General features: G+C 42.8%; 1 protein-coding gene across 3 annotated transcripts in view; it reads right to left on the bottom strand.

Annotated features, from left to right (window-relative positions):
* PHKB (phosphorylase kinase regulatory subunit beta) overlaps positions 1-24,722 on the bottom strand; it is a 435,362-nt gene that overhangs the window by 85,195 nt on the left and 325,445 nt on the right. For all 3 annotated transcript variants that reach the window (XM_030204379.1, XM_030204381.1, XM_030204382.1), the window contains 2 exons: positions 6,426-6,481; positions 4,592-4,685 (listed from right to left, as the gene is read on the bottom strand). In XM_030204379.1, the coding sequence (XP_030060239.1) occupies positions 4,592-4,685; positions 6,426-6,481 (150 nt within the window). The remainder of the gene's footprint in view (positions 1-4,591; positions 4,686-6,425; positions 6,482-24,722) is intronic.

Below are 24,722 nucleotides of genomic sequence, written 5' to 3' on the forward strand. Positions count from 1 at the left end.
AATAAAAAAACTATGCAAAATCAAAATGTGCTTCCTTCCATTTTAATAGTTTAATATATACAGATCACTGTAATTTCTTGAGTTCAAACTTTTTTAATAAAATATGAAATGTACAGAAAACAAACCAAAACACAAATATAACCCAAAATGTTCTATTTTTCTCCAGCTGCACTAAGTGTTCATTGTTATAAGCACTTCCAGGAGGATTACATATAAAAAATTGATACTGAACAAAAGTAGTTTTGCCCATAGGCAATTTCCTATTAATATCTCTCCAAGTCCCTTCATCACCAACAACGATCTCCTTGACACACTCTCTCTAGTGGCCTGCTTAAAACACATGAACTGTGGCTGCCAATACTACATATAGTTAAGATTGTTACTGCTGATCTTACCCCTCAATATTCCTGTATCTGCAGTAGGGAAAGTGAAAGTCTGCTTATTTTTAAGGTTCAAATACAGAAACATCCTGTCACTGAACCCAAATAGAAATGGCTCTCTGTAGCTTAAGTTGAAAATTAGAGAGGAATTTTGGGTCCTTTTTCCATAGCTATATTCCTTGCTACTCTTCCAAAAAAGTAATTGGCCCCTATGGTTTTCACAGTCACCATCCAAATGACTACATTATATTACATTCCAGTCTTATATTCTGCCAATACCTTAACAGTTCACGGCGGATTACAATTTTAAAGACTAGAACCAATTTGTCTAGGAATGCCAGTTCTATGAAATCAATAATCGAAAGGTACTAAATATTGCTTGATAAACCAAATTTACAGTACAGATAGGTTTTTTAGTTTTTTCCGGAACCCCAAATAGTTTCTACAAAGTCTTGCAGCAGTTGGTATGGAGCTCCAAATTGCCACCGTTTGGTATGACAGAGAGTTGGTAAAACTGCTTTACAGACATCAACTTATGAGCCATAGACTGAAAGTATTACGAGTGTTTTTTGAATCATGGAGAAAAGTGACTAGATCGGTTTGATAAGTTGGAGCTTCGCGCATCAGTATCTTAAAAACTGATATTCCTTCTTTAAATTGTATTTGTGCCTTTAATGGAAGCCAGTGTAAACTTAGACTAGAAAGCTTTCATAGTATCTTCTCAATCTATAAATTTGATGAACTGCTGTATTCTGAACTAATTGTAGATGACAGAGAAGGATTTTAGTACAACCAGTACTAACATTTTTACAGTAGTCTAATCTGGATAAACTCAAGGATTGGACAAAAAGCTAAAAGCTCAAAATATTTCCTGGGTCGTCTTATCTATGAGTCATTCTCATCAGTGCCATAGCACTCTTGCTAATTGTTAGCTTCATGGAAGTACACAGTCTCTGGCTGTGCTGATCTTAAGCTCAGCACAGTCAAAATAGTTCCTTACAGCTTTTAGTTTCCTGAGAGCATAAATATATTTCTTTACAATAGCCTGAGTATATGTTCTCAAGTGAGAACATAAGTAGTTCCAGACTTGGGTCTGAGGCTTTTTCTCTCCACTTAACTTTTTTAATTACTTTAATTATTGACTAATACCTAGGAGTTTCTAATCATGTGATTGGGTTTTTGGTGTAGTGGTCTGGTATTGGGCTTGGTATGATTGTGAGACCACCTTTTTCTAACAATTTTTAAAATTTGGTTCTATAAGCAATGGCTCTCCAAAATCTATTTGGCTAATATTTTTATGGACTTTTTCTCCAGGAACTTGCCCAAACATCACAATATCCTCCAGCCACAGATTCCAAAGATTAATTATGAGCTATATGAAAAGATATTTTCCACATTTTGTTATCAATCTGCTTGTCATTAGTTTCCTGTAGCATCCTCTCATTTTATAAACTTCTATTATATCTGTACTCAGGTGGTAGTTACTAATGAGTAATAAGAGAATAATGCATGACATTTGCTAATTAACACAAGCTAAACAGCAAAACTGTGTTATTTTACCATAATGCACATTAGTGTAAGTCATCGTGGGATGAATAACGATTATATGCAAAGCATGGATATGTATGCTTGCACCTCATTATCATTCAAATTGAATAACACAGTTTACATTGAACTCTTCAAGGTGCATTATTTATGGAAGAATAACAGTTAACGTTGGCATTATTTTTCCTGACCAGGAGCATCAGGCTGCTAACATGTGGCCTGATGCTCCTGGGCACCATCTTAAAGGGGCCAGAGCTGCACAAATAGAAGAAGGCTTTGGGTGCCCCCCTTGCCCTTCAGCCCCCACCCCAGAAGACACACTGTTTATCTATATTCCACCCTCCAGGACCCTCTGAAGACCTTCCCTATCATAGGCTTCCCTGGGTTATCCTAGTTAGTCCCTGGTGGTCTTAGGGACCAGGGGTAAAAACAATTACTAGTTGCTTCTGCTCCAGCTGGTGCCTAGTTCCAAATGGTACTGCTGATCCCTAGTGGTAGTCTCATGGTACTACAGCTAAAGGGGGGGGGGGGTGTCACATGATGTAAAAGAGTACAAGTCCAAAAATTCAGACTGCTCGGAGATTGGGTCAGTCTGGATTTTCAGATTTTCTGCATTCTCAGGCAGTACTTTTAAAATTCAAATTTAAGGAAGAATAAAGAACATATGAAGAGGCAAATTTTGTTAGTTTATGCATTAACAAATACAGAATGTTTCATCCAGTGTCTCTTCCTCTCTCTGTATGTCACCCTTTCCCATCTAGCATCACCCCATCTTTGTCTCTCTTCCCCACCCAGCATCTCTCTCTCAATGCGCCTCTTTCCCATCCAGCGTCTCTCTCTCCCCCTCTTCCTCATCCAGCGTCTCTCTCTCTCTTTTTCCCATCCAATGTCTCTCTCTTTCTCTGTCTCTCTTCCACATCCAACACCACCCTATCTCTGTCTCAGCAGCTTAAGAAAATGCCAGAACCCAAAGGAGGGGGTCAGATCCCCTTGTGGCTATGTCCTCCTTCCCTGCTCCCTGCATGGTCTGGCATCTCTCCCTCCCCTCCCGGTCCTGTCCATGGCTATCTTTCCCTCCTCGCCGCCAGTGTACCTTTTCGAAGTAAGCAAGTCTTCTGTGCTGCAGTGCCAGCGGCAGACTTACTAACAGGCTGCCTCCAGCCTGCAATGGGCCTTTCCCCTCTGACCTGTCCCGCCCCTTCTGATGCAGCTTCCTGTTTTCGGAAGGCCAGATGCAGCTTGTAAGTCTGCAGCACGGAAGACATGCATACTTTTGAAAAGGTACACATGGGGTTTGGGCAGGGGAGTAAGAGAGAGCAGCATGTCATGGTGGTGACTGTTTCCTTGTCTATGCTCACCTCGCCCTCTGGTGGCCTGAACCAGTGGCTGCTATGAACTGTCACACGTTCCAGACTTCAGCCCAGTCTGGTCCGGATCTTCCAGGCTGCCAGACTTGCTTTTCTTGTCTGTACCTGAACAGCACCCGTAGCTGCCTTGTGATTCCTGCAGCTGAACTTCAGCTGCTGATGGGCTTTATAGCCACCTGGAAACTTCTGTTTGCCTTTGCATCGTCTAAGGCCCCTGGTATATGGGTGTGCTCTGTGCACTTCTGCCTAGTCCAGTTCTAGTCTGAGTTTCTTGCCTGGTTCTAGTTTGTTTGTGTGTAGTTAGCTTTGGTTTTATTGCTTAGTTCCTTGTCCAGTTTCTGGTCTGCATTTCCTTGTCTTGTGTCTGTGTTCCTTTTTAGTGGCTGCTTGGCAGCTTTCAGTCCTGTCTCTCACTTGTCTGTGTTTCTGTCTTAGTGGCTGCCTGGCAGCTTTTAGTCCTGACTCTCTTGTGTGTTTCCTGTTGGTATCCAGTGCCTGCCCTGTCCTGTAAGTCCTGCTGGCTGCCTGCACCCAGGGGCTCAACTCCTGGGGAACAGCGGTCAAGCGCAGGTGAAGTCTAGCTGTTCCTGCTCTGCCTGTCCCAGCTTGTTTGCCTCTGCTGCAACTCCAGTCCGGGGGTCCCAGTCCTGTTCTGCCTTGCCTCTGGTTTGGGGATGGTTTTGCCTGCCACTGCCGCTCCACGGCAGTGGTCCAAGGGCTCACAAACCCTGTGCTTCTGTGAGAAGCCTGACATAGCAGGCAAGGCTGGGAGTGGAGAGAGAGATGCCAGATCATGCAGGAGGGAGGGAGAAGGTGTGCAGCATTTTAGTCTGGATTCTCAGGTGGTTCAGATGTTAAAGGGACCAAATTCTCAGGTGGTCCAGATTTCTGGCATCCAGAATTTTGGACTTATATTGTAAAAGGCCATCATTTTCCTTCTCTTCTGCTCATCATCCCCGATTTCAATTTTCCAGGCATTCCTTGACCTACCACATATTTTAGGGCCCTGTTTACTAAGGTGCATTAGCATTTTTAATGTGCCTACAATTACCATGCGCGCTAACCGTGTAGGCGCCTATAAGGATATTGTAGGCACATACAAGGTTAACAAGTGTTAAAAATGCTAATGTGCCTATAATGCAGCTTAGTAAACAGGGCCCTTCATTTGTTATTAAATTAACTCATTATGAGATCATGAAGATCATCTTCTGTACACAGTGCAGGTTAAGGATATTGTTTATTTAACATAAAATCATGGAATATATAATTAGTAGAAACTAAGAAGTTAGAATTGCTTACCTTCACAAGTTCCTGCTGAGGCCATATCTGAATGGGTTCAACCTGCTGGGGAGTCTGGGTTTGGATACCGTATGTATTCAGAAAAACCTGCAAGCTACAACACAAATGTAAAACAGGCACAGCCATATGAAACTTGGACTTACAGAAAATAAATTTTAAAGACAATACATGTGCTGTCATAAAAGAATTCTGAAGATTAGCTGGAAAGATACAATATCAAATGAAAGGCTGCATGAGATGATAGGAGGCAAAAGACCCTGACAGACGATTTGGCCGTAAATATTGCTGAGACTTGCTGTTCATGTACTCAGAGGTTCTAGTGGTAAACTAGTAAACGAACACCTAAGTGAACTAACAGTTAACATGTGCTATTTGCCACAGGGCCCATTTTTATATATTAATGGCATTAGTGTGCATTAATTATTATAAAATTACTCCATATCAGGGGTAATTAGTGCAAATTTTGCTGGATTTTCAAAGCATGCATGCATTTTTATTTTGAAAATTATCCCAGGAAATGGATCCTTATATATAGTTTACATGGATACCTTTTCTGAGTAAAGGCATATACATGCTTTTGCAAATTCTAATGTATGCACTGAGTTCCAAATTCCAGCCCAGCCCTGCCCCCAGGAACCCTTTCCCTTACACTCACAAACTCAGAAAAAAATAACATCACATATGTTCTTTTACCCATATATGGTGGGGTAGTCAATTTTATAAAAGTTCATGTTCTTGGGCAATGCACAATTTTACCCAAGAATATGAATTTGAAATTTACCTTTCCTATAATTGTGAACAAAAGACAGAGCGAAAAAGAGGAACAACAAAAGGTGATGCCAGGAGCTATTTATATATTTAGTTGTTTGGAATTTGCTCACACCTTTTCAGTAGTAGCTCAAGGTTAGTTATATTCAAGTACACTGGGTATGTCCCTGTCCCTGGAGGGCTCACAATATAATTTGTACCTGAGGCAATGGAGGATTAAGTGACTTGCCCAAGATTGCAAGGAGCAGCAGTGGGATTTGAACCAGTGAACTCTGGATGTCAAGACTGGTGCTGTAACCACTAGGCCACTCCTCCACTCCACTGTTAAAGTAAAGCTAAAAGCTAAACACAATCAAAAACTGAAAGCCACGATAGATGCCAGCTTCTGTATTAAATATAGCACTTGATGATGACGATGACTGCATTGTGTTATCACCACATTTTGGGCCCTGTTTACTAAGCCGCGCTGTAGGCACACTAAATTTTAGCACACGCAAAAAATAGCACGTGCTAATGCTAGAGCAACCTATATATTCGTATGGGTGTTTCTAGCGTTAATTAGCGCATGCTAAAAAGGTAGCGTGCATATAGCGCAGTTTAGTAAACAGGGCCCTCTGAGGGTAATTTTACAGTAAAGTACCTAGTACTAATAGGGTGGCAAGAACGTGCCTATTTTTACAAGACTCATGAGAGACTGAATTTTTGCAGAAATCGTGCCTCCATTGAAAGCACTTGCTCTCAACCACGATTAAATGTTAATGTAAATTATTCTGCCCACCCCCCACCCAAATTCCCACATGTTAACATGGCTTCTATACAAATGCAGGTTTGCAATATGCATACTTTTTTAAGCATGATCTAATGTTAGATAAGCCCATTTACACATATAAAGCAATGTTTTACGGGAAAAAATGGATTATAAATTTGCCCCCTGTGTCTTTTCACTGAGCATGCAAAACAAAATCAATTTTTCACATACTTATGCTCTTAAATGTTTTGGATAACATTTTTTTGTCATCTGCACCTCCCTGTAAACAAGTACTTTTAATGGTAGTTGATGACATACCGTTGACTTTCTGCTATCAGGGCAACATGGATCATCACATCATTTTCCAGGGGTCCCTGAAAAGTGAATGGGCGGAAAATAAATACATTCAGGTAGATGGTCATAGTTAGATGAATTGGATAACGAGGATAATAGGATCAACCTTTATGCAGTCTATTAAAATTAACATGCATTATTGTTTTTATCTCCATGCTTTCTACTGTAGACAAAGTAATGGCATGCTATAAAAATAGATGATAAATCTCATGACCACAGTGGCTAGACTGCCAGTGCATAACAGAATGTGAAGGACAGCTAGATTCTTTGTCGTTGCATTAAATTTCTTGACACAGAAAAAATTAGATATACAGTATTTATTTAATGCAATAGGGTTCCTGAGAGGTGCTGAAAGGTTCGAATACATTATGTGACTGCATTAGAGTGTAAAAATAAACATGAACAAAATAGATTACTCACACAAAAGAATATTTCATACATACAGTGCTGAGAAAAAGTTTAAACCCCCAAGGGTGGTCTTGCATTTTAGAACAATTTCAACTTTAAACAATTCTAAACTATAAGATAGAATAATAACCCCATTAAATAAATAGCTGCGAAAAAGATGTTTTTATCATTTATTCAAACAAAAAGATTCCACAATGAGTAATCGTGTTTAAAAACGTATATGAACCCTTCATTCAGTAGTTGGCATTGCATTCACAAGCAGCAAAGCAAAACCTTCAACTAAACATTTTCTGTAACTGCTGATCAATCTCTCACCATAGGAGCCAGCTCTGCGGGTGCTGTGGATGCTTTAGCATCCCCAATATTGAGCAAACTCCTTAACTATGTCCAGGGATGGCTAATTTCAATTGGGTTTAGCACCCCCCCCCCCCCAATCATTTTGAAAAATTAGCTCCCATGAATCTCACATTGCTCTTCACAAATTTTGGCCATGAAAAGGACTGTATACGTATAATCTGTATTTGTTTATTAACCATGTATGTTGGTTGCAATCCATTAAGAACATTGGATTGGTCAAATCTAAGGGCCCTGTTTACACTTTTTAGCGTGCACTAATGCTAGACACACCCATAGGAATATAATGGGCATCTATCAGTGTGTGCTAAAAAGTGTGTGTGCCTACAGCATGGCTTAATAAACAGGGCCCTAAGGGGTCTTTCACCAAGCTATGGGAAAATGGGACCTGTGTTAGCGGCAAGGAGGCCATTTTTCCCACGAACCAGAGCCCTTTTTACTGCAGCAGGTAAAAAAACCCACAGACACACATGGCCACGTGGCAATATGGCAGGGCGCCCTTACTGACACCCACTGAGGTGGCGATAAGGGCTCCCACGCTAACCGGGCAGTGCACAGCGATGCCTAATTACTGCCAGGTTATCGCCGCGCAAGCCATTTCCAGGGTTGTAGTAGTCCCGGAAGAGCGAGCGGTAAGCTCATGTCGGGCTTACCACTGCTCTGTAAAAGGGCCCATAAGTATTTTAAAATAAGTAAAAGCTCTGACAGTTGAGAGCTTCCTTGCATGAACAGCTTGCTTCAGGTCTTACCACAACAATTCATCACAGGTTTAGATCAGGACTTTGGCTTGGGCAATCCAAAACACAAAATCTCATCTTCTTCAGCCATTCTGGAGTAGATTTACTTATATGTCTTGCTGCGTGACTTATTTTCAACTTACCTTCAGCTCAGATAGATGCCCTGACTGGCATTCTCCTCTATAATTTTCTAATATAAAGCAGAACTCATGATTTCATCAATGAAAACAAGTCACCCAGGCTCTAATGAAGCAAAGCAGTCCCACACCAGGATGCCCCTACCAGAATGCTCGACAATCAGGAAAGCAGTGATCGGTTCTTGTCAAACAAAATCGTGGTTATGATGACCTGAAAGTTACATTTTTGGCTTCTCTCTCCAGAAAACACTATTCCAGAACTTTTGTGAGTTGCTCCGATGGCTGGTAGAACCTGGGGGACTCCTTGCCCTTACCTTGGCTCTTAGGTTTCAGAGTCCAAGGTGTGTTCCAGAAATAAAACATAATACAGATTACAAGTGAATAATTATCTTAAAGCTGGATTTGGAGAGCTTGTCACAACTGCAAATCACAGTAGTCTCTGCCCTCCCTTCCAGCTGTCTTTTATTAGTAAATTTTAGACTACAGGCTAATTTCTTGGCATGGTAACATAATTGGCAAGCAACTCAATTTTTCTTTCTCAGGCTCTGTCTTGTCTTCATACGTCAATAGGCACATCATAACCTTTGGCCCCACATCCTTCTTTCTAACACAATTTGGGGAACCAGAGGTAAGCAGCAATGTTCTTTTTAAACAATAGTGGTAGTGGTCCCTTCCTGGCTATTCTGCCATGAAACTATTCCCATTCAGTTTCTTCCCAATGGTTGATGCATGAACATAAAAACATAATCGTTGCTATACTGGGACATTCCAAAGGTCCACCAAGTCCAGTACCCTGTTTCCAACAGTGCCTAATCCAGATCACAAGTACCTGTCAAGATCCCAAAACAGTAATAATGGCTGACAGACTTTTCTTTTAGGAAATTATCCAAACCTTTTTTAAACCCTGCTAAACTACCTGCTTTTACTACATTCTCTGAGTTTAAATACACATTGAGTGAAAAAAAATGTTTTCTCTGGTTTTTACTACTTAGAAGCTTCATTGTGTGCACCCTAATCCTAGTATTTTTGGAAAGAGTAAATAAGCGATTCATGGGTACCACTCCACTCAGTATTTTATAAACCTCGATCATATCTCCCCCTCAGCCACCGCTTCTCCAAACTAAAGAGTCCTAGCCACTTTAGCCTTTCCTGATAGGGAAGTCATCCCATCCCCATTATCATTTTCGTCGCCCTTCTCTGTACCTTTTCTAATTCCGCTATATTTGTTTGAGATGCGGTGACCAGAATTGAACACAGTATTCAAGGTTTGGTTGCACCATGGAGCGATATAAAGGCATTATAACATTCTCATTTTTTCCACTCCTTTCCTAATCATTCCTTTCACAGCTAGAAGAGCCGGTAAATATTTAGACATTAGTCTGGGGTTCTCTTTGATTTTGTGGATGAGTAGATGATTCCCCTGTTTGCTTTTGGTGTGAACTTTGCTCAGAGGAAGAATCACTGTAGCCTTTGACTTTTTCATTTGTAGGCTGACAGCAAATGGATGGAGCCCCACATTTTTATAAATGGTCTTTTAACTATGTCCAGACAGATTAGCATAAGTACATAAGTACATAAGTAGTGCCATACTGGGAAAGACCAAAGGTCCATCTAGCCCAGCATCCTGTCACCGACAGTGGCCAATCCAGGTCAAGGGCACCTGGCACGCTCCCCAAACGTAAAAACATTCCAGACAAGTTATACCTAAAAATGAGGAATTTTTCCAGTCCATTTAATAGCGGTCTATGGACTTGTCCTTTAGGAATCTATCTAACCCCTTTTTAAACTCCGTCAAGCTAACCGCCCGTACCACGTTCTCTGGCATCAACTACTTTTTTTTTTTTTTTTTACATAGGTCCTCTGATTTGATTTGAATGTGGCATGATGAGTTCCTACTAACTTTTATGGTGAAGATAAAATGGGAAATCTTTTGGACTTTGATACAGGACCGAATGCCTAGTCTTGATCATGTAAGTTTACTCTACGGAGTTGTTTAATTGTTACACAATTATTTAAGTAACTGATTACATTAACCAGCTTATTTTCGAAAGAGATCGCCGGCCATCTTCTGACACAAATCGGGAGATGGCTGGCTATCTCCTGAAGCCGGCCAAATTGGTATAATCGAAAGCCGATTTTGGCCGGCTCCAACTGCTTTTCGTCGCGGAGCTGGCCAAACTTCAAGGGGGCGTTTCGGTAGGGTAGCGAAGGAGGGACAGGGGCGGGACGGGGGCGTGCTTTGAGATGGCCGGCTTCACCTGATAATGGAAAAAAGAAGGGCGTCCCTGGCGAGAATTTGGTCCACTTTATTTGGTCCCTTTTTTTTCAGGTCCAAGTCCCAAAAAAGTGCCCGAACTGACCAGATGACCACCGGAGGGAATCGGAGATCACCTCCCCGACTCCCCCAGTGGTCACCAACCCCCTCCCACCCTCAAAAAAACAACTTTATGCCTCTATGCCAGCCTCAAATGTCATACTCAGGTCCATCACAGCAGTATACAGGTCCCTTGAGCAGTTTTAGTGGGTGCAGTAGACAGGCAGGCGGACCCTGGCCCATCCCCCCACCTGTTACACTTGTGGTGGAAATTGGGAGCCTTACAAAACCCACCCAAAACCCACTGTACCCACATGCAGGTGCTCCCTTTCACCCACAAGGGCTATGGTAATGGTGTAAAGTTGTGGGGAGTGGGTTTTGGGGGGGGATCTGGGGGGCTCAGCACCCAAGATAAGGGAGCTATGCACCTGGGAGCTGTTTTTATTTTTTAATTTTTAGAAGTGCCCCCTAGGGTGCCCGGTTTGTGTCCTGGCATGTCAGGGGGGCCAGTGCACTACAAATGCTAGCCCCTCCCACAACCAAATGCCTTGGATTTTGCTGGGTTTGAGATGGCTGGCCTCGGTTTCCATTATCAGCGAAAACCGAGGCTGGCCATCTCAAACCCGGCCATCTCTGACATTTGGCCGGCCCGAACAGTATTACTGAAACGAAAGATGGCCGCCCATTTCGTTCGAAAATACGGTTGGCCCCGCCCCTTCACGGCGCCGTCCTTGGAGATGGCCGCCCTTAGAGATGGGCATCTCCGGTCGAAAATGCCCCTCCAAGTCTATTAACTGTGCTAAGGAAACTAGGGGTTCGCTTACTAGTTCACACACTGACTCTGTTATTCCTACTTTGTACAGGCTTTGCTGTTCCCACTTTATATATTGCATCTCTAAAATATGAAATTGTTTATTTTACACCTATTTTTACTGCTTAAGACTAGTTTCAATTAAGCAAGGATATCTTGATAAGAACTTGTAATTCTCATGATTATACTTGAGAGGTCATAAACTATTCCTCAGCACTACACAGAGACACGCTATCCGTTGGGTATAAACAAAATTGCACAATCATATGCGCACAAAACTGACTAAAATTAACTACTGTTCAGAGAGCATAAAACAACAGCTGAGATGATCTGTCAGTCCTTTATTTCTTGTGCTATTATCATAAAGACAACACAGATTTCCAAGTTTGTTCAATAAAGAAAAAATATTGTTCAACGAACTATTCTACCTTTTGGGATAATGGCTTTCATAATTAGCCCAACTGACTGTTTAGATTTATCGTATGAATCTATACTTACTTATACATAGGTAATTATATCATACACACATAAGAACAAAATACTAAGCTGTATTTACTACTAACTACTTTTTAAGCCAGAACAGGTCAGATCTCTGGCTTACCTTAATTGATATCTAAAAATACAACTCTATCAAACCACAAATATTTAGATTCTCAGTAATGAGATTCTCAGGCTTAATTTCAAAACATCTTTCGACACAAATCAGAAGATGGGCGTCCTTCTCACAGGGTCGCCCAAATTGGCATAATCAAAAGCCGATTTTGGCCATCCTCAACTACTTTCCGTCGTGGGGACGGCCAAAGTTCACGTTGGGGTGACTTGGGCGTGCCTAACACATGGGATCCTCGACCCATAATGGAAAAAAAGGGCATCCCTGACGAGCACTTGAACGACTTTACCTGGTCCTGTTTTTCTTACAACCATGCCACAAAAAGGTGCCCGAACTGACCAGATGACCACCGGAATTGGGGATGACATCCCCTTATTCCCCCAGTGGTCACTAACCCCCTCCCACCCTCAAAAATATCTTAAAAAATATTTTGTGCCAGCCTCTATGCCAGCCTCAAATGTCATACTCAGGTCCATCGCAGAAGTATGCAGGTCCCTGGAGCAGTTTTAGTGGGTGCAGTTCACTTCAGGAAGGCGGACCAGGGCCCATCCCCCCCTACTGTTACACTTGTGGTGGTAAATGTGAGCCCTCCAAAACCCACCAAAAACCCACATCTAGGTGTCCCCATTCACCTGTAAGGGCTACGGTTGTGGTGTACAGTTGTGGGTAGTGGGTTTTGGGGGGGGGGGGGGGTTGGGGGGCTCAGTACATAAGGTAATGGAGCTATGTACCTAGGGTGCCCGGTTGGTGTCCTGGCATGTCTGGGGGACCAGTGCACTATGAATGCTGGCTCCTCCCACGACCAAAGGGCTTGCATTTGGTCGTTTCTGAGATGGGCATCCTTAGTTTCCATAATCTCTGAAAATCAGAAACGACCAAGTCTAGCGACGACCATCTCTAGGGACGACCTAAATGTCAAGATTTCGGCGTCCCCGACCGTATTATCTAAACGAAAGATGGGACGCCCATCTTGTTTCGAAAATACGAGTTTCCCCGCCCCTCCACTGGGACGTTTTGAAAGGACGTCCTCAGCAAAACTTGGGCGTCCATATCGATTATGCCCTCTCTGAAACAATTAGCTTTGAAGGGTGAGAGACTGACTCCTAATAAGAAACCTAAGTAAGAGAAATGGTTAGGTAAATCTGAGGTCACAAGCTACCCATAATGCCCTTATAGCTTTGATGCTCTGTCTTTTTTTATTTTCCCAATAAAATTGTATTCAATACCCGAAGAGACAAAACATCCTCTCTATCATGTCACATACTGATGACTCATAACCTGAACCAAATTTCCTTATATATCTAAGGGCCCTGTTTACTAAGGTGTGCTAGTGTTTTTAGCATGCGCTAAGCACTAGAGACGCCTATATATTCCTATGGGCATCTCCAGCATTAGCGAGCGCTAATTTTTAGCTCGTGCTAAAAACGCTAGCGCGGCTTAGTAAACAGGGCTCTAACAGTTTTAAAGTCTGTGCAGTAAGTAACACTTTAAAAAACCCATTTCTTTCATCAGCATTATTTGCACAGTGCAAAAAATAGCAGAATCAACAACTCTGCACACAAACTATAAAAAACAGGAAAAGTGCAGAAAGAATACAGTTAAAGTTGTTGCTCTCTAATCCATATTTAAGACTTGCTCTCATACTATTTATTTTGTCATCATGATGGAGCAGTGCTGTGTACCAGATGAAAATTATACTTTGCTTTTTCCATATCATCTTTTAAATCATTTAATTAAACAAGAATGCAATCTACATACAGAAGATCCTCCCCTTATCCCTTTATGCAGCCACCAGGGTGTAGCGTGCCTATTCTGCAATTACCACAATGATATTTTAATGTTTTACAACCAGGGTTTAATTTGTAGACAAAAAAAAGTAGAACTGTGGAGCTGGGGCTGGGGCTGGGGGGGGGGTGGGGGGACAAGCAGGCAGGCAGGCAGGCCAGGGTGGGGGGGGGGGCAGGAGAAACAGGAGAACAGCAACATTTCTTTGCTCTATTCCAGGTTCAGTCTTCCCTGCAGGCTGCCTGGAAGGAGGGACTGGAGTAGAACACACCTGATGCTCTGGAGTACATTTGGGACCAGAATCAGCAGTGCTTTTTTTGTGCCGGTACGCAACGGTACGGCGTACCGGCACCTTTTTCTCCTCCTGTCCTCCCCTCCCATTATTTCCAGCGATTCTCCGCCTCTCCCCTGTCCTCCCATCGATGTGCAGCGATTTTCCGTCCCTCCCCTGCCCTCACCTCTCCCATATCCAGCGATTCTTCGTCCCCCAGCGTCCTCCTTCACTGCCTGCCAGCCAGTCGGACTCAGAAGCGAACGGTGCAGGCAGCGATTGGCTGGCAGCGTCGTAGCTTCCCTCTGCAAGTCCCGCCTATGTGTAAAGAGGAAGTTGTAGGCGGGACTTGCAGAGGGAAGCTACAACGCTGCCAGACAATCGCTGCCTGCACCGTTCGCCTCTGAGTCCGACGCTGGCTGGCAGGCAGTGAAAGAGGACGGCTGGGGGACGAAGAATCGCTGGATATGGGACAGGAGAGGGAAGGAGAGAGGAGAAGTGCTGGACATGAATGAAGGGGAGGAAAGAAAAAAGAAGATGCACATGGATGGAGATGAGGGAAAGGGAAGAGGAGAAAAACTGCACATGGATGGAGAAAATAGGCAAAAGCTGGATCCATGTTATACCTCCTCCAGTCAATTCCATGGAGGAGGACCCAGCTTTTACTTATGGATGCAGGGCAACAAAAGAAGAAGAAAAGAGGAAAGTAAAGTAAAGAAATAAATGGAAAGGAAGCCCTGGAAACGGAGTTAAGAGAACAGATAGAGAGCAGCAGAATCAGAGACTGGGACCAATATGGATAGAAAAACAAAGTCACCAGACAACAAAGGTAGAAAAAATCATTTTATTTTCATTTTAGTGTTTGGAATTTGTCTTATTTTCCACTGGGTATAACTGGAGCTGTAACAGCTTACAGAAATTATTTATAATGAAAAAAAAATCACATTATGTTTTCTCCTATACTAGTATAATATTTTCAATGATGTCTGTTTATATGCGCCATGGCTGGTATAAGGGGTGTGGCTATAATAGGGGCGGTGCCATGTGTGGTGACCCCACCCACAATGAGTACCGGCACCTTTTTTTCTACAAAAAAAGCACTGAGAATCAGTAAATGGCGCCCCAAATTAGGCATAATTATAATCCTCACTAAGATAGTATTCTGTAAATGGTGCTCTGCACAGAGTGCCCTTTACAAAGTACAAGCTTGGCATGCTTCTCGCACTCTAATTTTGGGTGTGATCAATGTGTATACCGTGAATCATCTCACTATTTGATGGACTGTCTTTGTTGGTGTCACATGAAGTGGATGCTTCGTTCTGAGTGCTCTTGCTCTTCATGGGTTCCGGACTTTCGACTTTTGTCTGGAAAGTACTAGGCAAATAATTTTTTCTGTAGCAGGTTCTACAGAATGGAACAAACTCCCTGGTGCCCTTAGGAGTCAGAAGAAATTTGGACTCTTTAAAAAAGAGCATCTTTTTTTTTTATGTGAGTTGCAAGCTGCTCTCAATATAGTGAGGAAGCCATACAGTGAGGGGCCTAGTTGTATTATTTGGTATTTTTGTTATTTTTATTGTATTGTTCTTTTATATTGTGCATGTGATATTGTACACTTCTCTGGATAAGAGTGGTTTATAAATGATAACAAATGAAATAAAATACCTGCCAAAAGCTGGTATAAATGCTTGCACCCAACAAATGGCAGTCAGGCGTGCAAATGCAGGTATTCTACAATATCACGTCTAGTTTCTGCAATGCCCCTGACCTGCCCATGCCCCTCCCATGTCCATAGACCCCTTTTGAGTTGCGTGCTATGAAATTTAGGCACGCATGCTACAGAATAGGTCAGATCCACACATAACTCCCAATTACTGCCAATTAAGTACTTGTTCACTCCAGTAACTTATGTATGGATGTGGAATCTGCGCACAAATTTGGGTGACCTATACAGAATCTGGGAGTTAGTGCATTTTGTTATGTTATATCATCGAGTGACATCATGGCAGTTTATAATCCAGTAACGAGTTGGGTGGAAACAAATAACAGAGGACCAGACAAAGCAAGAAGACAGATCAGACAGGGGAAAAGCATCAAGGAGAGGAATGAAGAATCTGAAAAGAAGCAGTTCAACAGCGATACAGGCTGTTCAAGTTCTGTTTACAGCCACGTGGCTAACATTGAGTGTGAACATTCTTCTTTAAAAACTGCAGACATAAACAGAACAAATTCCACATCACAAGCATTTATGGCAGAAACAAAAACTCTTACTAGCAACCCTCACCGTAAAAACAATAACCAGAACCACACATTTTAGAAAACACCTAGTGCTGAAAACAAAAAGAAACATCTAATGACTGCTGACTGATAAGAACTCCTATAGGTAGCTCTGGACAAATTTCTTAAAAATTTAAGGGACCTACACTCAGATTCAAATTAACTTAACATCTAGCATTTAAGTTTGACCCACAGTTTTAATCATTCAATGTAACATAAAAACAAGCAAAAATATGTACAAGTTCAACCTAACATGAATCTCCTTTTCCAAAGGCACAACTCTGTTCAATGTAATCCATAACCTAGTCGTAACAAATGTATTTCTATTATTCAAGTCTTATTGTAAGCCACACTGAGCCCGCAAATAGGTGGGAAAATGTGGGATACAAATGCAATAAATAAATAAATAAACTAATGCACAAACTGAATGTACCTATAACTAACATATCAATCCCTACTCACAGATTCAAAGTACATGATCTCAACAGAAACATGTATAAGAGCTTCCAAACAGGAAGGTAACAAAGATCAATGCTAGTATAAACACTAACAGGGCACGTCTATAAAGTTAATACCCACAGTTACACATTGATTATAAACTTATTTCATTAGAATATATGTGTGTACATCCACATGTGTATGCCAAAATTTTGCTTGAGCACTGTTTCATAAATACCTGCATATCTTACACAACATGGGTGGAATTGGAGGAGGGATGTAGGTTGGAATCCTTTAAGTTGCATGTGAATCTCCGGCATTTAGGTGTGAGCAATTACATCAGCTCTATGGCTTGCTTAAGTATTCATGCATAACTTACAAGTGCATATTTTTGAAGTTATGCCTATGGGCCTGATGTTATAAAAGGACATCTATGTGCTCTTATACAATAGGCACCCAGATGCAAATCTGGTTGTATTCTGATTAGTGCGCAACTTAACTAGCTTAACGAGCCAATCAGCACAGATAATTGCCACTTAACATGCAACACTAATTGGCTTTAATTAGAATTTACATGCACAACTTTCTAAGCACATTCTGTAAAATGATGTGCGTAAATTCTAAGATGCACATCTGGAAGGGGGTATGGCCATGGAAGAAGCATGGGCGGGCCAACGGCATTCCTGGAATTTACATGCAGTGTTATAGAATATGCCTGTTATGCGCGTAATTTAGGCATGGGCATTTACACCAGGTTTTAATTAGTGTGAATGGCCATGACTACATTTAGTAGTGGGAAATGGGCTCTAGACATATTCTATACACTATGCCTAAATTTATGCATAGTCTATAAATTGCGTCTAACTTTAGGCACAGTTTATAGAGTACACCTAGGTGTAGTTTTCTCGGTGCTGATTTTTTAGGCGTCATAAATAGAATCTAACCCATTGTGTGCAAATACTAATACACACATTTACTCCTGCTCTGAGGGTCAGTGTACTCTATGTGTGCATTCGTTTGTTTCAGAAAATCAATGGGTAAATCATATCTCCACTCTTGTTCTGTTCAACATACACTCCCATGAACACCTACAAGTAGGGCAAGTAGAAGTATCTTGGTGGTGCATGTACTTATATGTGCCTATATTACAAGGCAATTTTATAGAACACCTTTTCTTGGTGTAAAAAGTCTTTACACATGAAAAACCTCTATAAAATTGTCCCCTAAATTACTGGTAAGTAAACTGAAGAACTCAGAGATCAAGAGCCCTATTTACTAAGCTGCGCTTTAGGCGCGCTAACTTTTTAGCTCACGCTAACAACAGAGACACCCATTATATTCCTATGGGTGTTAGCGCACTAATTTTTAGTGCATGCTAAAATGTTTGCATGCCTACAGAGCGGCTTAGTAAACAGAGTCCTAAATGACTTCCTGAAATGAATGCACATAGCCCAGGACTTCTGCCTGACCAGCCATTTAATGCTCTTATCACAGCATTATTCCTCCTTTCTTCCAGTAACTTATAAGGAATATCTGTTAGCCTAGAAACCACAGTATACAAGGCAACCAGCATGTATCAGGAACAATCAGCACTTTAAGAAACAAGCCTTATAATTAAGAAAATTAAGAGGCTTTTGGCACAAAACTTGCAATAAAATATTTTTAGCATGAACTCACAGAATATAAAATATACACACAAAGATACTACTTAAACATGCTATGAAAAGAGTGCTCGTGTCCACAGGTCAAATTTTAGTCAAATTAGCCTGCATATGCCCAAAAAAGAAAACACTGCTGTGAATGTTCCTCATGCTAGAAATCTCAACCGGGCTAGTAAGTAGTGGGGCTTACCTCCATTTCTTTCTCTCCCAAATCCGAGTGCTCTTTATGGCCCTCAGTTCACTAAACCCACTTGTACCTTCATCCTCAACCCTGCCAGCACCCTTCCAGAAAGTAACCGAACTCTTCTGGAGGATCCTAGGTCTTTGCGGGCAAGAAAGATGGCAAAACTCTTTTCCCTGTATCTCAGTCTGACATCAAATGTCACTACTAGGGCTACTTCACTACTATCATGTGATGGGACCTAGGGGTGATATGGGGTTTTGCAGGGGGACCATTAAAAACAAAAAAGGCTTAAAAAGAGAACAGGCTACAATTGTGAAAAAGATAGGGATGCCCAAAAGGCAGCTTATTGTTGAGGAGCGAGGAAATTCCAACTAGTAATTAGCTCATTTTACTTTGGGCAAGTTAACAGTGGGGATTTCCTATAGTACACCAAATAAAGTGGTGTAGTGGCCATGTTAGTCCACTTTTACAGGTAATAAATAGAAATAAATCAAAACATAGCAAAGAAAATAAGATGATACATTCTTTATTGGACTAACAATACATTTGATTAGCTTTCGAAGGTAACCCTTCTTCAGATATTTGAAACAGATGCAGTATACCCCACATTAAAAACTGGCATAAAACCAAATACTGAGGAGGATTTGCATTACAAGCATGCATCTTGTGTGCCTTGGTTCAATACACATGCGTAAATATAAGTGAAAGACCAATCTCCTATTATAATTTCCACCCTCCATTGACGTAAGTTACCTACGTAGGTAACTTACATCAATGGAGAGCGGGCCCAGGAACAACAGACTGACGTCGGAGGAGGGAGAAGCAATTGGTGATCAGATATTTTATCCAGTGCAGCGCCTCCACATACAGGTGACAAGGGCTGCGCGGGACGGTAATGCGGAGGGGGGGGGGGGGGGGGGGTCCGGGGGAGGGTGGGAGCGGCGGCGATGATCCCAGGGGGGCGGGGCACGGGGGCGGAGGATGGCGGGAGGTGGAGCCCTGGAGCAAGGGACAGGAAACACAGGAAGGGAGGGGGACCGGGGATGAGAAAATGTGGAGATTGGTTTTTATTAAAACCGGCTGAAGCGGGGAGCAGTGGCGATCTCGGTGGGGGGGGGGGGGGGGGCAAGGGTGCCCATACAGGATGCTCCTGACGAGCGCCTTTGCCCCCTCCCGATCTATTTGGATTTTTTTTTTGTTTTGGTTAGTGCAGGGGGAAGTGGGGAGCTACGTGTTTGTGTTGTGTTTTTTTTGGACGTTTGTGGCATGCGCAGAGCAGCCAGCATAACGCTTGGCTGCTCTGCGCATGATTTAGGGGCCCATTACCGACGGGGATTACGATTCATTGATACATTGTACTTTTCGATACTGCAACGAACATGTTTGACCTGTTTTTTTTGTGCATGCTTCGGTTTTTCAAAATCGTTAAGGACTTTAACGATTTAGATTTTTTTTACGTTTGTTTGATGCATCTGGGCCAGAGTAAAAATAGGTGCCTATATTTAGGTGTTCATCAAGGGAAATTTTCAGTTATGCAATTCTAGGTGCTTTAATTCAGGTACCTAAATCTTCTGAACATCAAAGCCTTAGCTTTTAAAGAAATACATAAAAGCATGCTTTTGTATCCACTGATTTTTGCACTCCTGCACTTTATTCAGCACATCCACTCAAAGTGATCATCTCCTGTGGTGCTGAATTAGAATCTAGGAACTAGCAGTCCTAATAAAACAACATACTTAGAATTCTGCTCATCTTTCTGACTCTTAGAATTTTCTCCAGACTGTTGGTTGCTGGTCATGCCTGAGCCTTATCAAACTTAATGTCAGAAATCTTCCAAGCACAGCAAGTAAAAGCCAGCTAATCTTCTAAGAGAACCCACTTGAGAGATGATTATCAAACATCCAAACCAAGCACTGTGCAATCAGAAAATCATCATGGAACATTAAAAAATGGATATACTTACTCCTCCATATCATCTTTTCTATCTTACAATATATATATGTAGAGCCAATTGCTACAGAATCAGATATTTTAAAGCATTTCTCAAATAAGAAAAAAATGTAATGAAAAAATGTTCCTAAAAATCCATGCAGAGACTTCTATTGAAAGCTTGTTTAATTGCGTAAGTTAATGAAACTGGGAACAACTAGCATTCACCAGGTAGTCACTACAAATTTCTCATTTAAAAGGCAGATATTTAGAAAGAATGTTCATATTGAAAATGAGACGCCTGGGTAGGGACATGTAAAATTACGGTAGTATTTTAGAAAAGGATCAGCCTGTTGTAAAATATATGTAGGAGTGGACGTGTATGCACCAGTTAAGTGCAGCACGAGCATTCACTTTACAAAGAAGAACATGGATAACATCAATGAAGGAAGCATAGCTACATACACATCAATGTTGCAGCACACACACATGTACCATATATACTTGACTATGGAGACATTTTGACTAACGGATGCCTTAAAAAAATTTTTTTAAACAGGGTCATCTTAATTGAAAAAAATTAAGAAATCCCCCAACCCCATCAGCAACATGATCCTGTATCTCACCACCAGCTCATGGGTTCAGCGTCTCAAACCCAACCATCCTCACTGTGCACTTTCAAAAGTATATTCTATACAGCCGCTGCAGTGCAGCGATTCTCCTAGGCTGCCTGCAGCCTGCTTGGGAGCACTCTCTCTGAGACAACCCATTCCTTCTGACTCAAATTCCTATTTCTGCAGGGGCAGGACAGATCAGGGAGAATGATCCAGAGCAGGCTGCAAGCAGCCTAGGAAGATCGCTACACTGACATGGCTCTATAGAAGATACTTTTGAAGATACACACCAAGGAGGTGGGGATTGAGATGCTGAACCTGCGGGGGCTGGCAGAGGGAGGGGAGGGAAAGAGAGGAAGCTTTTCCAGACCCTGGAAGTGAAGAAGACAGAGGTGCTGGTCGACGTGAGGAAGGGTGGGCGAGAGGGGAGCCTTGACTTATATTTGGGTCGCAGTATATTTTTTCTATTTTTAGTTCTAAAAAGTGCCCTCGACTTATACAAGACATCGACTTGTAGTTGAGTATATAAAGTATGTATTTCAGAACCTAGATGTGTACAGAAGCCATTTTGCAAACACACATTTACTTGCTGTCAATTAAGGAAGGAACCTGCAAAAGTTCAAACGATTGATTTTGGAGAACATTAAAAAAAGATTGTGAGATTAAAGGGGCAACCTTCATGAATCCCTCCTGTGGAGCACTGTCAAGAACTGTTCTGAAACCTAGAAGTCCTGAGGAGCAGCTGTAAATCCTAATGTGAACAGACATGAATTTCCCTTCTGACGTGGGAAATACACATGTATCTTTCAGAAGCGTATATCCCGGCTTTCTAAAATCAGGGTTTAGATGTGTATGTGATATACACATCTAAATGCAATTTATGCATATCCATATTATGACTAGGACTCCTAACATAAGGGCCACAGTCTAGCATCAAAACTGGGCACAGATACAGCAAAGATACATACCAGTAGCAGGTATTCTCCGAGGACAGCAGGCTGATTGCTCTCACATGTGGGTCGACGTCCGTGTCGGCCCGGGAATCGGATGGCATTTTGCAAGCAAAATATAAAAAAAGTTTTGTCAGAGTCTTCTGGCACACGTGCAGCGCGAACTGCACATGTGCGGACTGATTTTCTGCCCATCGCGCAAGTGTGCCTCTCAGTTAAATCAAACAGCATAACAATCTAGTAACAACTCCAAAGGGGAGGTGGGCTGGTTTGTGAGAACAATCAGCCTGCTGTCCTTGGAGAATACCTGCTACAGGTATGTATCTTCGCTTTCTCCGAGGATAAGCAGGCTGCTTGTTCTCACATGTGGGGTATCCCTAGCAACCAGGCTCACTCAAAACAATGAACATTGGTCAATTGGACCTCGCAACGGTGAGGACATAACATAGATTGACCTGAAACCATAAACCACTAACTGGGAGTGTAGCCTGGAGCAGAACAAAAATGGGTCTGGGGGGGGGGGGGGGGGGGGGGGGGGTGGAGTTTGATTCTAAACCCCAAACAGATTCTGCAGCACTGACTCCCCAAACCGACTGTCGCATTGGGTATCCTGCTTGAGGCAATAGTGAGATGTGAATGCGTGGACTGATGACCATGTTGCAGCCTTGCAAATCTCCTAAATGCAGGCTGACTTTAAGTGAGCCACTGACGCAGCCTTGGCTCTAACATTGTGAGCCGTGACAAGGCCCTCCAGAGTCAGCCCAGCTTGGGCGTAAGTGAAGGAAATGCGATCTGCTAGCCAATTTGAAATTGTGCGTTTTCCGATGGCGACTCCCTTCCTGTTGGGATCAAAAGAAACAAACAACTGGGTGGACTGTCTAAAGGGCTTTGTCCGCTCCAGGTAAAAGGCCAATGCTCTCTTGCAGTCCAAGGTGTGCAAACTGCTTTCGCCAGGGTGGGTATGAGGACGGGGAAAGAATGTTGGCAAGACAATTGACTGGTTAAGATGGAACTCTGACACCACCTTTGGCAGGAACTTAGGGTGTGTGCGGAGGACTACTCTGTTGTGATGAAATTTGATATAAGGTGCATGCACTGCCAAGGTCTGAAGCTCACTGACCCTATAAACTGAAGTAACAGCCACCAAGAAAATGACCTTCCAGGCCAAGTACTTCAGATGGCAAGAATTCAGTGGCTCAAAAAGGAGCTTTCATCAGCTGGGAGAGAAAGACATTGAGATCCCATGACACTGGTGGAGGTTTGACAGGGGGCTTCGACAAAAGCAAACCTCTCATGAAGTGAACAACTAAAGGCTGTCCATAGATACACTTACCCTCTACACGGCGATAAGCACTAATCGCATTAAGATGAACCCCTACTGAGTTGGTTTTGAGACCAGACTCTGAGAAGTGTAGAAGGTATTCAAGCAGGGTCCGTGTAGGACAAGAAAGAGGATCTAGGGCCTTGCTGTCACACCAGATGGCAAACCTCCTCCATTTGAAAAAGTAACACTTCTTCGTGGAATCTTTTCTGGAAGCAAGCAAGACTTGGGAGACACCCTCTGAAAGACCCAAGGAGGCGAATTCTAAGCTCTCAACATCCAGGTTGTGAGAGCCAGAGACTGGAGGTTGGGATGTAGAAGCGACCCCTCGTTCTGAGCGATGAGGGTTGGAAAACAGTCCAATCTCCACGGTTCTTCGGAGGACAACTCCTGAAGAAGAGGGAACCAAATCTGACGCGGCCAGAAGGGTGCAATCAGGATCATGGTCCCGCAGTCTTGCTTGAGTTTCAGCAAAGTCTTCCCTACTAGAGGTATGGGAGGATACGCATACAGAAGGGCCTGTCCCCCAATGTAGGAGAAAGGCATCTGACGCTAGTCTGTCATGGGCCTGAAGACTGGAACAGAACTGAGGGACCTTGTGATTGATCTGAGTGGCAAAAAGATCCACTGAAGGGGTGCCCCACGCTCGGAAGATCTTGCGGACTACGCCCATGTTCACTGACCATTCGTGAGGTTGCATAATCCTGCTCAACCTGTCGGCCAGACTGTTGTTTACGCCTGCCATATAAGTGGCTTGGCGAAACATGTCGTGACGACAAGCCCAAAGCCACATCTGGACGGCTTCCTGATACAGAGGGCGAGATCCGGTGCCCCCCTGCTTGCTGGTGTAAAACATGACAACCTGATTGTCCATCTGAATTAAGATCACTTGGTTGGACAGCCGATCTCTGAAAGCCTTTAGAGCGTTCCAGATCGCTCTTAATTCCAGGAGGTTGATCTGCAGACCTCTTTCCTGAAAGGACCAGGCTCCCTGAGTGTGGAGGCCATCTACATGAGCTCCCCACCTCAGGAGAGATGCATCCGTCGTCAGCACTTTTCGTGGCTAAGGAACTTGGAATGGTCGCCCCTTGGTCAAATTGAATCGAATCGTCCACCACTGAAGAGAAATCCGAAAGTCAGTGGATAGTTGGATTACTTCCTCTAGATCCCCCGCAGCATGAAACCACTGGGAAGCTAGGGTCCACTGAGCTGATCTCATATGTAGATGTGCCACGGGCGTGACATGAACTGTGGAGGCCATGTGCCCCAGAAGTCTCAAAATCTGCCAAGCCGTGACCTGCTGAGATGCTCAAACCATGGACACCAGGGACAGAAGGTTGTACACCCTTGTCTCGGAAAGATAAGCTCGAGCTGTCTGAGTGTTCAACAGGGCTCCAATGAATTCCAATTTTTGAACTGGGGTGAGATGGGACTTGGGATAACTTATGACGAAACCCAGTAGC

This window comes from Microcaecilia unicolor, chromosome 5, assembly GCF_901765095.1.
Source record: "Microcaecilia unicolor chromosome 5, aMicUni1.1, whole genome shotgun sequence".
Lineage (NCBI taxonomy): Eukaryota > Metazoa > Chordata > Amphibia > Gymnophiona > Siphonopidae > Microcaecilia > Microcaecilia unicolor.